The sequence below is a fragment of the Neoarius graeffei genome, chromosome 14 (genome assembly GCF_027579695.1).
Source record: "Neoarius graeffei isolate fNeoGra1 chromosome 14, fNeoGra1.pri, whole genome shotgun sequence".
Classification (NCBI taxonomy): Eukaryota; Metazoa; Chordata; class Actinopteri; order Siluriformes; family Ariidae; genus Neoarius; species Neoarius graeffei.
The window spans coordinates 9,141,659-9,158,846 of NC_083582.1; the positions used below are offsets into that span (position 1 = coordinate 9,141,659).

At 42.1% G+C, this 17,188-nt stretch overlaps 1 protein-coding gene across 1 annotated transcript; it reads left to right on the top strand.

Annotated features, from left to right (window-relative positions):
• Window positions 1-656: 656 nt before the first annotated feature.
• zbtb4 (zinc finger and BTB domain containing 4) lies at window positions 657-14,076 on the top strand. The gene is made up of 2 exons (XM_060939228.1): window positions 657-862; window positions 3,954-14,076. The coding sequence occupies exon 2, from the start codon at window positions 3,970-3,972 to the stop codon at window positions 9,040-9,042; it is 5,073 nt and encodes a 1,690-aa protein (XP_060795211.1). The 5' UTR covers window positions 657-862; window positions 3,954-3,969; the 3' UTR covers window positions 9,043-14,076.
• The last annotated feature ends 3,112 nt before the right edge of the window (window positions 14,077-17,188 follow it).

The following is a 17,188-nucleotide window of genomic DNA, read 5'->3' on the forward strand; positions in this document are numbered from 1 at the left end:
GAAAACAAAGAGCATGTCCAAACGTATGTTTTCCTCGCTTTGATCTTTCTTTCCTTTTGACTACTTCAGTTCATTTAAAGAGTTCTGCTTTCAGCAAAGTATTGTCTTCTCTCTCTCTCTTTCTCTTGCTCTCTCCATTCCACTCCTCTCTTTTACTCTTTATCTCCTTTCCCACTGTCTATTCTATTCTGTGCCCAGTTTTTTTTTTCCTGTTGGCATAGCTCCTGTTTGTTTTCAGCCATTTTGGGGACTGGCAGTGCTCGTAACAAACTGCTTAAATGGCGTCCTCTTGCTCTCCCTCTCTCTTTCTCCCTCCCTCGCTTGCTCCCTTGCTTGTTCGCTCGCTATGCTATCACCCGGCTTTGTGTAATATGGGCTACGGCGAGTGCATGAGTGTGCGTGTATGACGAACAATACAAAAAAAAAAAAAGGTGTTGGGGGGGCTGGAATTAAAATGATGAGAGAGGGACAGAGGGGTGGGTGATAAAAAGGGGAAAAAACGGTGGGATAGTTGGTGCAACGAGGGGAAAGAAGGAACACCCTGGAATCGTGTGTCCGAGTCAAAGTGAAGTGCAAGAGGGAGAAAGAGTGTGTGGAGAGAGAGCAGGCGAGAGAGAGAAAAGAAGGAGAGAAGGAGGGGGAGATTCGGGAGTGCGAGAGTCGTCCCTGCCCTCCGTCTCTACATAGTGCTGCCTGTGTGTGCGCTGCCTGCGCTCTCTCGGTCACGCGCACACACACACAGAGGCGCAGACAAGCATACACACACACACACACACACAGAACGAGGGAGGGTGAGAGAGAGAGAGAGAGAGAGAGAGAGAGAGACAGATCGCAGCAGAGATGCAGCAGGAGGTTTTTCGAGGTACGTAGTCTTGTTGTGTGCTTGCCTGGCAGAGAAATGAAGAGACCATCAGACTCTTTTCTGTTTTCTCATTCCTCTCTTCTTCCTCCTCCCGTGCTCTTCTTCTTCACCACTATCATATCGACTGTTGTTGTTGTTTGAGTTCTGCATAGGACACAAGACGCGAGATAAGAGGAGTGTTGTCCTATTTGTGTGTGCATGAGCATGCCTGTGTGCGTGCGTCTGTGCGTATGTGGAAGTGCGACCGTGTGTGTGTGTGTGTGTGGTGCAAAACAAGGCCTGCCTCCCTTATCCTCTCCTCTCGTGGCTCAACCACGCAGTTCTTTTTCACGGCCGATGAGTCACTCCGATTTAATAGAAACTAAGACGTTTTTTTTTTTGTTATAGATTTTTTACAGATACATTTTACAGATTTTGTGGTACTTGTAATTTGTGACACTTAATGTTTTATAGTAAGTATACATTTAGTTGGAAATTACTAAAACAGTACAAGTTTTCGTATGAGAATATAGTATGTGAATGCACAAATGTAAAAAAAAAAAAAAGATTATAAAACGGCCCTGCTGTCCCGTCTTTTTCTTTTTTTTTCTTGTTTTGTGGGATGTACAAATGCTTTGAAAGTACACCAGGTTCCTTTTTTACAGCCTGTTTGAAATGGGCCGTAGGGCTCAGTGGGATCATGATGTAGGAGTGAGCAGTTTGCTCATTTACTAAACATTTATCTGGGTGTGGGTTGTTTTTTTTTTTGGTTGTATTTGAGCTTGTCATTGCTCAAATGGTGATTACCATTTTTGCATTTTGACTTTACAAAGCCTCTAGATTATAACATGATGACGAAGTGTCTATTGAGATTTCCTGCCAAGTTTAATCTAAGTTGCAAGATCTTAGGAAAATAGCTATAACGCTAGATGCTGGGTTATGCTTTCAATCTTATCCTTCTTTCTATCCATTTCATTTGACTTTTGCAGTTAAAGAATTATGGGAGTCACTTCCAGTTCATGTCAAGCGTGGCTTTTTCCATGGGTACAGCCACTGGAGCATGGCCTATCAAGATACGCGCTCAGCACCTGAGCATCTTAAAGATATAGGACAGGATTTGAAACCTCTTCCACCTCTTAACCCATCCCTGCCTCCCGCTCCCAACCTGTTCTTGCTCACCCTTCATTGCCAATTTCTTCATTTCCACCATCACCCCCTCCTCCCCTTTCCTTCTGGCCAGCTCAACCATGCTTTTTGTCCAGGGGGGTTGTTCAGAGTTCAGGATCTAGTCACGGCCACCTTTTCACAGTCCAGCTCTGCCCAGTCCAGAGTCACAGGCCGGATGAAAACCAAAGGCCGTCATAGTTTCCTCTTTTCCGGAGAGCTCTTTTTCTGTTTCGTCTCGTTGCTAATGACTAAATAAAAATATGGATGCATCCACACAGTATACAGGATATCAGTGCACAATCTAAGAGCACCTTCCTTTTTTCTGACATGACATCACTTCACAGATTTCCTTCTTTCCTAACCTAACCGATACTGTCAGTTGCTAATGAGTTGCATATCCCAGGAAAACAAACATAGAGAGACATAGAGAAACAAATTAATATTTGTTTTGCTCCATTACTTTTACAGGACATATTTAAGGATGGTACTACCAGTCTGTCAAATGTTTGTCTCTCTAACTGTTTCAGGCGGTTGCGTATATTGAGTAGAGGGGGTGCTGGAGTGCTGGGGATGAAAGGGAGGGTGGCGGTAAAACCCCTGTCACGCTTGGCCAGCCTCTTGAGCTAAGGACGGCTTGTTGAGAGGCAGTGTGTGCGTCACGCACAAAGGGTGACGGAAACAGGGACAGATGCATTTCCTCATCCATAGCACAAAACAAATTCTGACATGTGGAACCCCTTGTAAGCATTTCTTTCCCTGTTTTGAGCCTGTCATGTTCACATGGATTGAAACAGGTGCAGTGTTGGTCACTTATTCCTTAATATTTCACAATATGTTTAATGTATATCATTGATCCAGTTGATAAACAGCAAAAAAAATTTCTGCTTGCCTTGACATGTTTTGCTTTACTCCTTGTGCAGTTCCTGTCACTGTAGATTATGTAATGTAAATTTACAGCCCTATTTTTTAGTACTTCCTTTGCACAGTCAGTGGCTATGTTTCTATGTTCTGGTGACACTACCTGTCAGGTGACTTGTTTACAGGCAAACTGGTTGGTATGCGCCTTGCAAATGTGCTAGGTGTGTGCATGGCTGTGGTAGAGAGTATGTGCTTGTGTGTGCTTGTCCCTGTTAATGTGTGCGTGCGTGTACGCGTGTGCGTGTGTGTTTGGCTGTTCCTGTCTCTGGCCTGGCTCTTTTTCACCGCCTCTCTCCGTCTCTCTTGCTCTCTCGCTCTGCAATAACAGTGCTGACCTAGTTTCAGTGTGTTCAGGGCTGCTTGTGGAATTTTACAGAGGCCTGCCTGCCTGGCTAAAACACAGGCAGAAAACCATGACTGGGGATTTTTCATGTGTAGCATAATTGCAAATACATAGATGAATTGTACGTGCGTATTTAAATTGTGAACAGAATTAACCAGCTACCAAATAATTTGCTGAATATCTTTGTAAAAAATCCCAAAAAGACTACACAGATCACTGTGGTTATTGAACTTTGCGTTTCTACCTCAAATGACATACAGAGGGTGGATTAGAGGGATCATTGCCCCCACCCCCTCATCCCCCCACCCCCACCACCATTCTCTGTCAAATCTTGCACATATTTATGGAAATATACCATCAGTATTTTTGTTTTTTAAGCTGGGTAATGATAAAAATGAACTAAGTTCAAGAAAAAGAAGTGAAAGCATCGCTGTGGAACAGTGATACTGATCGCTAAGATTCTTTCCAACTTTGTAATAATGAAACTTAAAATGAGGATGACTAAAATGAAAATTAACCCTGTCTATTTAATATTTAATTGAAAGGCATGCTTTATACTGTCTAATGACATTATTCACGATTATGTTTGGTTTTTTGAGATGCAATGCTTTCATCATCTTTGTTTTGCCTTCAACTGATACTTGCATACAAGCTTATTTAAACACTTTTCTGTCTGTTTTTCAGGTTTGGGGGTGGGGTCATGGTGTCCAGAATGGACGGCTGGCACCCCCTCCATGCCAGCGTTGTGCCCTTGGAATTAAATGAACAGCACCTGGCTCGCCCTGCTTCGATCTATGAGAAGACTCAATTTTATATCCATCTAAGAATCATCGCTGTGTACAGCATCCATATCCAAGGATTGAGCTTTTCTCCAACTGACTCTCCTCCTTTCCTGAATGCCTGCCAATCTTCCATTCTAGTGGTGGACACGGTTCTAACTTTTACCTCGCTCTGTTCAGTACTTCTGAACTTGCTGAACTGCATTTACGCATCTTGCTTCCTTAACGGTCTGTTTCAAGTGAGTGGTGAAAAAAAGTGTTATAAAGGACTAAAGGAAAGGACTCAAATGAAACACAGAAATAAACAGATAAGAGGAGACAGGATGGGAGAAGGGACAGATGAAGTGGATGGTACCAAAACAACAAGGATATCTCTTAGTTTTCCAATCAGCGCTGGACTGCCTAGTTTCTCTGCACAAAAGCACTGTCCAATAATTCATCCCCCTTCCTCTTCTATAGCGTTTGACAGAGATGCTTCAAATAGCACTGCATGGAAGGAGGAAACTCTCAGAGAGAAACCATTGTCCAAAGGATCAAAATCAGACTACCTATCCTGCTCTTCCTCCTCCACTCTCCCCATTGATTTGACTGCACCTGTCAGTAAGAACTGCAAATCCACTATGTCTTTTTCTGTGGCTGGTAGTGGCCCCCACTTTCCAACATCTGCACTGCACACATCTGCTAAAATGGACTACTCAAGAGAGACATCTGGAGCTAATCTGCCTAATGACTACCCAGAACACTCAACAACAGAGACTGCACATATCTTGTTCAACCTGAGTGCAAGAGCCTACCAAGGTCAGGTGACAAAGGACCTGGAAAGTGCAAAAGGCAAAAAACGTAAAGGAAACAGCCTACATGTTGAACTGAGCCTCCCTCTTCCCAGTATAAACCCACCATCATCTTCATCAAGCCCTCCTCCTCTTTCACCCCCTTCTGTCTCTCCCTTGACCCTCCCTCCTCCATCCTTCCATGACTCCTATCAAGCAGTGCCAAAACCGGAGCTGCTGTGTGGGGTATGCCACCGTCTGTTCAGCACCGCCTCGTCCCTCACTGTGCACATGCGTCTTCATCGGGGTGGACGACTTCTCAGCTGCCGCCATTGTGGCAAAGCCTTTATCCATAATAAAAGACTGCAATCCCATGAGGCCACCTGTCGGCAAGCACTGCCAGCTTTCTCCATCCAGCCCAAACAGGAACCTTTGGAGGAGGGGAATGTGGAGAAAACAAACGAGGCAACAGAACCAGAACAGTTTGGACAAGAAACAGGACCTGGACGACCCATAAAGAAAGGACGAGGCCTCCAAGGACATCATGCCAGGGCAATCTCTCACAGTGATGCCCTCAGGGATGAGGATCACTTTGTGAAGATTGTTGATGGACATATCATTTACTTCTGCTCAGTGTGTGAACGCTCCTACATGACTCTGTCAAGTCTCAAGCGCCACTCTAATGTGCACTCATGGCGTAGGAAGTACCCATGCCACTATTGTGACAAGGTTTTTGCTCTGGCAGAGTACCGCACCAAACATGAAGTGTGGCACACTGGTGAAAGGCGATACCAGTGCATATTTTGCTGGGAGGCCTTTCCTACCTATTACAACCTCAAGACACACCAGAAGGCATTCCATGGCATTAGTCCTGGCCTTATTTCAAGTGAGAAGACAGCCAATGGAGGCTATAAGCAGAAGGTTAATGCACTTAAACTCTACCGCCTACTACCCATGCGCTCTCAAAAACGGCCCTATAAGACGTACAACCAGGCTTTAGCTGAAGGACTGCTCAAATCGGACCCATCAGCTGCCTTGCCTTTGCCTCTAGGCTGCAGCCTCCCTCCAAGTCTGGGCCCCAGTAAACTAGACTCCTTCCTTAAGGATATTCATCCTCAAGACATTAAGCCAGATCCTGAGAGTTTCCTGATCAAGATGGACACAGAGAAGTGCAGGAAGCTGGCAACAGCCCAAGCAGAGGTACCAGCAGAGGTCAATGACAAGGAAAGGTCAGAGTCACATCTCTCTGGCAACAGTAGTGTCAAAGGCAAAAATGTCAAAAGCCCAGAGACAGCAGTTTCTTCTGTCATTACATTTGGACATAGCAAACCCTCAGTCATTATGCATAGCACAGCACTCCCATCGTCTGTCATTGTTCAAAGAGATAAGACACCCTCTGGGGATGGAAAATGTCCTTCTGAGAGCAGTCATACAATGGATAAGACTTTGCAAAAAACACTTAAAAAGCATGCACAAAAAGATCATTCACATGCTCATAGTAAGTGGGACACAATCAGCACACGTACAGAAGTCTCAAAAATCCAACAGCCAACAGAAAAGATTCACAAGGGACGAAAATCTCATACCAAGAATGAATCAAGCAAAGTGGTTCCCATATCTGTGGGTTCAGAGGTCAAAGGGAGTGGGCCTCTTTGTCAGATCACTGTACGTATAGGGGAAGAGGCAATTGTCAAAAGAAGTATATCTGAGACAGACCTCATGAGAGACAAAAGTCCACCAAGTAAAGACAAAAAGGGCAACTTCCTGCATGGAGACCAGAGAGAACCACGGCATACCCACCACCACCACCACCGCAAACACCATGGTCATCGTAGTTCCAGCCAGGAAGAAAGAGATTCTAAACTTCCAGGAAAGGTGAGGAAGTATTTCTTCCGGCAAGAAGTCAGGGAGGACAGGAATGATCATGATGGAGAAGACAACCTGTGGAGACCCTATTATTCTTATAAGCCCAAGAGAAAGACTTTGCATATGCAGAAGATCAAGAGCTGGCAGCGCAAAATGCACTACAAACGATCACTGCGGCTGATGAAGAGAGCAGAAAGACTAATGAATGATGTAAACAAAGAGGGGGATGGTGTACAGGAAGAAGAAAAAGATGAAGTCAAAGAGGAGGGAAAAGAAGTTTTACATCAGCAGGAGATCAAAGACAACACTCAAGCTCCTTGTATTCCCACAATAACAGAAGAGAATGAGGAAGGAAAGGGGGGTCCTGGAAAGCATGACCTTTCTTTCTCCACAGCTGTATCCCAATCAGCTCTGAATTCTCAATACACAGTTTCCCCTACCATCAAACAACGTTGGTCTGGGGATCAGGCCTCTGAATGTGGATCTTGTGGCCGCTGGTTCTCCAGCTCAAGGAAGCGAGACAAACATGAGCTAACACATCTATTTGAGTTTGTGTGTCTATTTTGCAGAGCTACTTTCCCTTCTCAGACCAAATTAGAGGAGCATCAGAGAAACAGTCACCCAAAAAATAAACCTCTGCCTACCTCTGCTTCATGTAATTCAGAGCCATCAAGCAAGGAAAATTCAACGGAATTAGAGGAGACAAGCAGTGTATTAAACAGGCGGTTCATAGAAAAGGGGAGTACAGCTCGCTTGGGAAGAAGGCCGTTGACTAGATATACCTGCTCACAGTGCGATAAAGTATGCAAGACTGCTGCTGCACTAAACTGCCACCTGAAGCGGCATGAGCTAGGCAACACTACAGAGACCATGCAGCCAGTGCTAGACATGCAAAGTCATGCTACTGTGGTACCAGAGGTAGACAAAGTTCAAAGGACAGATTCAGACATTACACCTAGGCATGCTCAGCCCATCCCAGTTATAAATTTTCTCAAATCAGATTCTCAACACACACAAAAACAGGCAGGTGAAAGGAATGAAGAGCACCAAAGATTAGTTACTGGTGAAAGTCCAAAGTTAGCCACTATTGACAAAAGCCAGAGTTCACATTTGTGCACTGTATCTTCCCCAGTTAGACTCAGCCCAACACCAGAAAGGTCAAGGGTCATCTCCCCTAGTCTCCCCAGTGTGCTGGTCATGAATGGCACAGAATGCCTGGACTTCCGAACTCCTGAGAAACGGAATCTAGATGCACAGGATCAGAGGAGAAGGAGCCTCACACCCACTGACAGACCAAACCAAGTCTGTCAAATTCAAATGACAAGTTCAGAACAGGTTAGAACAGATGCAGATCCATATATAGCCGCTGAATTACAATCAGTCAAAGACAGTGTTTTGAGTGATCAAAAGGCAGAAACACACCAACACAGAGATATTCACATCAGTGATCCTTCACAAGAGGCTGCACAAGAGGCTGAAGATCTTAGAGTATCTAGAACAGCTTGCAGCATCCAAGCAGAGGATTTGTCCATGCCAACAATACTGGCAAGGGAGAGGGAGTTTTCCCAGCAAACTGCATACCAATACTCAACCAACAAAATTCGATCAATGGATGATGCGATGCTCATAGTGCCCAAAGAGGAGCCACTAAGCCCTGTGCCCTCTCCCACATGCTCTGTCATTCAAACCACTCATAAAGGACCCCCACAACGGCACCCACAGTCCCCTAGTCATTCTCCAAGACCTTTGAACCTACAATTTCGGTCACATTTAGATACAAACCAAGCACACCAAGGCATGCAAAGTGTTGAGAAACAAAGATCTGTGCTTCCAACAGGTTCAGATCACAGCAGTGAGTCCCCCTCTTCTCAATCTGCACTGCACCCCCAAGTGCCCCATTCAGAGCCAGAGACAAAGGACAGCACCTCTTCAAGAGAGCCCTGTAGAGAATCTGGCTATCCTGTGGAGGAGTATGCACTTCCCTTAATCATACCAGGAGGGTACTGCTCTGGTAAGAAACAGGAGGACCAGATGCTCATGTCATACCCTTCTGCACCCTTATCTTTTGGTGCACTGGGGAAGATGGTACCCCATGCTGACTCAACAAAACTGCCCTTTTACCCCGATCCCTATCAACTTATCTATGGCCCACAGCTACTACCATACCCATACAACCTTGCCACCCTTCCTATGGCTCTCAATATGATGGCACCAGGGGACAAAGTAGAGCCCTTGCCTTTTTTACCCACTCTTTTCAACTATGCTGCAGTAGGTGCCCCTTTGCCCCACCCTTTAGTTTTGAACCCCAGCCTTTATAATAGCAGCAGTAGCACAAAGCGAAACAGTGACAACCCATGAGCGTATGTGGAGTCCACAGCACTGAAGGAATACTGTACAGCTTAAAAGAGGACCAGACCTTAGACGGAAGATGTGTTGTTGCTGTTTGTTAACTGAACTAATTGCACAGACATTTAAGTCTCCTTGGAAAAGTAGCAAAAACCGTAGGTGTATGTACAAATTTAAATATAGTGAAGTAATGGAGAGGTGCCTTGGAGGTAGGACCTATAGGTAAAGGGGAAGTTGTGATCTGGTGATCTACTGGTCCAACGTGGACCTCTTCCCTTTGCCAATGGCAAAGCACACCTCTGACACACCACTCCTCTCCCTCTTTAGAAGAGTTAGAGCTTGGTTATATGTCCTCTCAGATTTGTTTGTAATAACTGTTATAAATAATACATCTGGAGAGCTAACAGGGTGTATTTTCTGGGGGGAAAAAAGACAAAAAAAGTGTGCTTTCCACTAGTGACAGTATACCAATAATTATCATATTTTTAGGTCTGATACAGGCTTTTATTACTGCAAATAGAAATAATATAGGGGCCAAGCTCTTCGTTCTAAAATGGAAAGATACACACTCAATACAGGGAAGGAAGACAATAGAATATAAGCAGTTTTGTGTGTGTGTGTTACAACCTCTCATCATGCATGTAGTTTGGGCTAGCTGTCTTTTTACAACATTATGTAGGTTCTGTTGTGTGTATTTTCAGTACTGGCTTCGATGTGAGCGTCTGCGCCGTGTGTGGGTGTCTTGAAGGTGATGTGTGCATGCACTGCACAGTTGTAGCCAGCAACATTTGTGCTATATCCGCCTCGTTCAGTTAAACAGATATTGATATCGATGCGGATATATGAGCATCATTCCTGGACAGGCTGTTACAACTTTTTTGTAGATCAGCAAGTAGAAATATTAGCTGAGGTTCTTCCTTTGTCAGTCACAACTTAGCAGCTTTGATAGCTTACCTACATGTCATATTGGATGGAGTTTGTTCATATGTGATCTTTTTTTTTTTTTTAATCTAACCAGCATCATGGTTGCTTGGTAATTTAATGGCAATTAAGGATGGACTGCATTTTGCAATGTCACGTACACAATATGTTTGTAGAAGTCGTTCGTTGGAATAACTGTTAGGAGGCTCAAGTGAAGAACTGGACACAAAACCTTTTCTTTTTTTTAAACATCTGAGTACTCATCGATTACCTTTTCATTTCTAGAAAGGAAAATAAGTTTAGTGGCCTTCTCCTCCCCAGTGCCCCCTGGTGTCCACCAAAGACACTCCATATACTTGACTGAAATCTGAGAGAGACCGAGGTAAAAAGCAGATGAGAGCGACAGAGAGAGTGGGAGGGAAGTGGAGCAAAGTGCAGCGAGTCTGTTATTGCCAGTAGAACTTCCATTACAAAGTGGCAGAAAATAAAGCTCGAAGCAGCTGGTGAATACCGTTTTTCAGGCGGACGTGATCTAAGGAAGCCTGTTACGTGTGAGCCGGGGGTTATGTTGGCTAGCCAACCGTCTCCCTCCACGTCTCCTCTGCAGTGCACAGAAACAGCAAGAGTTGACGTCAGCTCCTCCTGATGTCTGCACGTGGTCTGAGTTGCAATGCTTAGGACTTAAAAAAAGAAAAAAGAAAGAAAAAGAAAAATTGTTCACTGACCTGGAGTGGACTGAACACTCCTTTAGGACTTTCCTCTTTTTATATATATATATACATATATATATATAAAATATATATATCTTTTTAAAACAATATAATTTGTTTATTTTACCTATTTTTTTCCCTTTTTTGATAGAGAGATTTGTGAGGATTGTGCTTGAAGGTGGTCTTTCAAGTGCATATGAATATGAATGTAATTTTAGTCATGAGGTTAACAAAAACATGAACAGTATGGTAGATGTTTTCTGACTTGAAAAATAACATGTAATAACAAACCGATATGAGGTATTCACATATATACAGTAGTCTTAGAAACATGTCTAGGAACTTGGATTCAATATAATCATGACGCATGAGCAGCATTCGCTTCTTCATTATCCTCTGGTATCGCCATAACGAATCATCACTTCGCTTTCTTTCTCATGTGTGGTTCAGTTTTTTTTTTCTTTTTTTTTGCTGATGGTTGGCTTGAAATACTATCTGCTGTAAAGCTGTCTATTTTCAATTAGTCTTTTTTCGTTCTATCGTTTTAACTTAAAATTGAAACCAAAAAAAAAAAAAAATTGTGCACCCTCCCACCCCCACTCCCCTCCACCCTGAAGCTGTGCTTCATGACTTTTTCACAGTTACAGGACGTGCTGTCCACTTATAAAAGTCCCCGCAAACATAAATCATTCACACTGTGATTTTTCCCCTTCCTCTTCCCACAACCGAACATTTTATAATGTCCTTTTGAAGTGAGTGCATTGAAACCACAGCACTGTTCATTTCTGAACACAATGAGAAGATTTGTTGCTTTTCTTGGGTGTAGGTACTTTCACAGTGTGTGTGTGTGTGTGTGTGTGTGTGTGTGTGTGTGTGTGTGTGTGTGTGTGTGTGTTAGAGAACATTTGAGGAAAAGGAAAACCAAAACAAGCACCATATCCCTTGAGGCTTGCCACCAAATCAGAGTTGGTTTTGGTCCCCTACCAACCTGTTGTTAAATTCTCCTTGTATGCTTTCCTCATGAGCAGTGTTGGGTTGGAACGGACTACATGTAATCTGATCAACCGGAGTAGGATACATTTAGAAATATCTGTCATCGTACTGCCGTTACTTTTTTTATGAATTACTTTGAATTGGATTTTCTGAAGCTGACAGATCACTGAATCTGTCTAACTACATCGTCATGACCGAAACATGATATGGTTTTGGTTTTTATTATTTTTTTTATTTTAATCAAATCATTCCAGCTGTTACAAATAATCATTCCAACTGTTAAAGAAACAGTGCATAACTGTAAGCAGCGCTAGTCTATCTAGGGGGTGGCGCTCATTTCTAGGCCAGAAAAATGCAAAAGAAAGCTTGAACTAACAAAACTAGTGTGAGCCGATGCAGAGCAATATTGCAAATCATATTTTTTTCCCCAAGATATCTCAAAATTTACAGAGTACTTATTTGAAATTACAATCTGTACCTTTAGTAATAGATGACGATGGGACTGTTACATAAACATAACACAAACCTTTAGCAAATAAGCACAAAGATGCATTTTACAATGCGAAATGATGCATAACAGCTCTCTGAAAAGAAATATAGACATAAAAGTTAATGATAAGACTTTTTTTTGGTAATAAACAAAGTCCTCAATTAGATTGTACAGATTATTTGTACTGATTTTGTATTGTGACATAGCCCAGAAGTAGTCTCAAAGATACAGGTTGAGGTTTTTTTTCTTTTTCTTTTTTTTTAACGTAGCCTTAAACTTTACATTACTTATTATATTTTAATTCTAGAATTTTTAAAAATCTCCTTCTTTACTCAGCGCTGCTCATGAGTAATACAACATGATAAATAAACTATGTCCATTAAAGGTGCTGATATTGATGTTGATAAACCAGTAAAAAAAAGAACAGATGTATAAATTAGTCACGAACGAATTAAAATTTGAAAATTCAAAACATCCCTGAAAAGCGTTTAAAATAAGCTACCAAGAACACACAGTATGTTAATTTATGACCATGCACTTTACCAAAATTTTAATTACCAAACCAAATTTGTAATTTCATGTACCAGTGTTTTTATTATTATTATTATTATTATTATTATTATTATTATTATTATTATTATTATTATTAATTTATTTTAAAATCTCATAATGTGAATGTTGAATAACTAAGGACCTATTACAGCATCCTGCAAGCAGGAAAACATTTCAAGGCACTTTTTTTTTCTTTTGCCTGAAATATGCCACCAAAATATGTTCTTTGCAGGCAAAATGACAGAATGAGTGTAGGTGGATGCACCTACGTACTGTATCAAGGGTCACACACCCCACACACTGTTTGTTTTTTTCGCCATTCCTAAAAACGCAAATACTAGTGACACACAAAGCAATTTAGCTAGATCCAAACCAGCAAAAGTCCCCAAAAGACATGTCAAAATTCAGTCCATATAGCTAAAAGTTTAGCTACGTATGTGTGTTCAACAGGTCTAGTCATAGGCATGTGATGGATTTTGTCCCGGTATTGTGAAAATGTACAAGCTACAATTGTGCCATTGTTTTAGAGGTTGACATATTTGGCCTGAAATGTTTCCTGAAATGTTTGGTTGTTTCTTTCTTCTTCTTCTTCTTCTTCACACAAAGGATCTGTTAACACATTGCCAAATCAAGCCTGTAATAATCGATATATTTTTTTGGTTCACTTTCATTTATTTCTTCACTCTAGTTCTTCAGTCTCCCTCTGTCCATGCTACAACCATACAAATAAAGTATTAACCTGATGACCTACTAAAGCGTATTGAATCAGTTCCATAGTCGACACGATGACTACAACAAAAGTAGTCTCTGGTAACTGAAGCAAAATTTGCACAGAGAATTGTTTATTTTTATTTATTTTTTATTTTTACATTGCATATTTGGGACTTTTGCATTAGAGTTACAACATTAATAAGTAAAGGAGGTGAGAAAACAGGTATTGTGTTCTCAGACTGTATTTTACTCTCCAAGTACTTTTTAATTCTTTATCATATTTACATTTTCAAAGTTAAAAAAAAGAAATCCACATCCAAAAGCAGAAAATTTACATCCAGATGTTTAAGGTCACCTTTTCTACTTTCAGAATGGAAATATTTTATGTTGCTAAATGTCCTTTGTCACATAATGTTAAAAAAGTCATCTGAATAAGTAAAGAATATGAAGAATAAGACATTTGTTGGACTGCTGTTATAGGAATCAGAGTTATTCTTATCACTGTAAACTTATTATAGTGGCGCTCCGTGTTTAAGAGAATATGGTAATGCATCGAGCTGATTTTTGACAGTTTTTGCAACCGAACGATGTCTGTGTACCACCACAGGGAACCCGATTGTAAGTGCAAGGCAATGTATCTCATAAACACTTGATCACCAGACAATGAAATTTGTCTCTTTATTTCTATAAGATAGATGGGTTTTTATCCGTCGGTTATTTTTAATTTGGTTTTTAAAAAATAATGTGGGATTATGATATTTAGTAACACTGTAGCAGCCCTCGGCATTAAGAACAACAGCAGAGAGTCTCTGACGGGTGCAGATGTGTTTTATTCCTCTGGAACACGAGTATAGCATCTAACACCGGGCATTAAACACCATACACTGAGCACCGTGACAACTAAAGAAAACAAAACACAAATAATTAACATAACATTATTGTAAACAAATACACAATTTTGCAGAGTGATGTTTACAGACTCTGCTCTGAACGTTACACACCTCGCTCCACTCAACCAAGGACCAACCAAACCTCTACAAGTTCACCAAAAGACTTGTACAAAATCACAGTTCAACCAATGCACCGAACACAAACAAAACACACTCAAGTAAACAGCATACACACACTTTACATTGTGCATGAATGACAAATCAGGATGAGCTTTATAACACACCATGTTAAACCTCTGACAGAGGCATGTTGGGAATATAAACACCACAGCGAGCGTCTGGAGCATCACAAATACAGCTTCCTGGCTTACGGCTCCACCCAGAACATGAATAATGAGTGACAGAGTGACTTTGACCGCCACTTACACACACATTTTGCACTCATTGGGATCACCACTTTTAGGCAGTGATATACATATCAAATCAAATCAAATCAAGTTTATTTGTATAGCGCTTTTAACAATAAACATTGTCGCAAAGCAGCTTTACAGAATTTGAACGACTTAAAACATGAGCTAATTTTATCCCTAATCTATCCCCAATGAGCAAGCCTGTGGCGACGGTGGCAAGGAAAAACTCCCTCAGACGACATGAGGAAGAAACCTCGAGAGGAACCAGACTCAAAAGGGAACCCATCCTCATTTGGGCAACAACAGACAGCCTGACTATAATATTAACAATTTTAACAGGTATAACCCTCAACTGTCCTCATGGGGCCATCCTTCACAGGAGCGGTGCGATAAAACTCCGACCAGACACAGGGCACCAGGATGGATCCAGCAGGTCTGAGGGGCAGAAGAGGCCAGCATCTCAATCCCAGGATCAACATGTAACTCAGAGGGACAGATTGGGGGGGGAGAGAGAGAGAGAAAGAAAACACGTTGTTAGGTATGCCCTAAAAATGACAAGTATTAAATCTGTGTGGTAGGCTCGCAGAGACGAGAGTCTTTACATCAGGCGTAACACACAACAATGGCATGTTAATATGGTAAAATATATCATGACCTGCTCTGGCTGGATGCTTGATTGGGTGATGGGAGCACACTCCTCAGCAATGATGAGATGCAGATGGGACCTTTAGGGCTGGCCAAGACAATTCAGTTACATTTCACCGGGTCTGGGACATGCGACAGAATGTCTGACGGCCAATTCCCTGCAGGCTACGATAGCCAGTCGAGGTCTCCACCCTCTCCACCAAAAGATTTCCTGTTGACTCCATGTAACTCAGAGGGACAGATTTGGGGTGGGGGGGAGGGAAAGAAAACACAGGTGGTTAGGTATGCCCAATGTCACCTGAATAAGTAGGAACAGTATACATGTTGCACCGAGTACAAGCAGGGACTCCGGCAACTAACTATGACAGCATAACTAAAAGGAGAGAGCCAGAAGGTAACACAGGCATGAGGGAGCCCTGGGACATAAAGCAGCCAGCCACTACACCGTCAACAAACTCGAGTGAGCAAGCGAGTGGGGACTGACAGCATCCATACATCCCAGTTTACCAAAACACTCTATGTCTGAGGACCCTCCAGATCTACTCCTTTACCTCATAAACACCATTAACAAAAGGCTTGACTAAACAGATATGTTTTCAGCCTAGACTTAAATGCTGAGACTGTGTCTGATTCCCGAACATTACTTGGAAGGCTGTTCCATAACAGTGGGGCTTTGTAAGAAAAGGCTCTGCCCCCTGATGTAGCCTTCACTATACGAGGTACCAGCAGATAGCCTGCACCTTTTGATCTAAGTAGGCGTGGCGGGTCATAGAGGAGCAGAAGTTCACTCAGGTACTGTGGTGCGAGACCATTTAGTGCTTTAAAGGTCAATAGTAGTATTTTATAATCAATACGAAATTTGATTGGGAGCCAATGCAGTGTGGATAAGACAGGGGTGATGTGGTCATATTTTCTAGTTCTAGTAAGGACTCTTGCTGCTGCATTTTGAACTAACTGGAGCTTGTTTATGCGCTTATTGGAACATCCAGACAGTAAGGCATTACAATAATCCAACCTGGAGGTAACGAAAGCATGGACTAGTTTTTCTGCATCATGCAATGACATTAAATTTCTTATCTTTGCAATATTTCTGAGATGAAAGAAAGCTATCCGGGTGATGTTATCAATGTGAGTTTCGAATGAAAGACTGGGGTCAATAATCACTCTGAGGTCTTTTACTGCTGCACGTGAAGAAACAGAAAGGCCATCCAGAGTTACTGTGTAATCAGAAAACTTACTTCTAGCTGTATGTGGTCCTAGCACAAGTACTTCAGTCTTGTCAGAGTTAAGCAGAAGGAAATTCATAAGCATCCAGTGTCTAATGTCCTTCACACATTCCTCAATTCTATTAAGCTGGTGTCTCTCATCAGGTTTTGCAGAGACATACAACTGTGTGTCATCAGCATAACAGTGGAAACTAATACAATGTTTACGAATAATATCGCCCAGAGGTAACATATATAGAGAAAAAAGCAGTGGACCCAAGACAGAACCTTGTGGAACACCAAACTTTACCTCGGTATGTCTAGAAATATCACCATTTATATCAACATACTGATAACGATCAGTTAGATAAGACCTGAGCCAGGAGAGGGCCATTCCTTTAACTCCCACAACATTTTCTAGTCTATCCAGTAGAATGGAATGATCAATGGTATCAAATGCTGCACTAAGGTCAAGCAACACAAGTAGCGAGACACAGCCCTGATCAGACGCCAACAGTAGGTCGTTTACTACTTTAACCAGTGCTGTCTCTGTGCTATGAAGAGGTCTAAATCCTGACTGATACATTTCATGGATGTTATTCCTATGTAAATATGAGCATAACTGCTGTGC

Coding starts and splice junctions, on each gene's coding strand:
- zbtb4 (XM_060939228.1), top strand. CDS start 3,970: ATGGTGTCCAGAATGGACGGCTGGCACCCCCTCCATGCCAGCGTTGTG.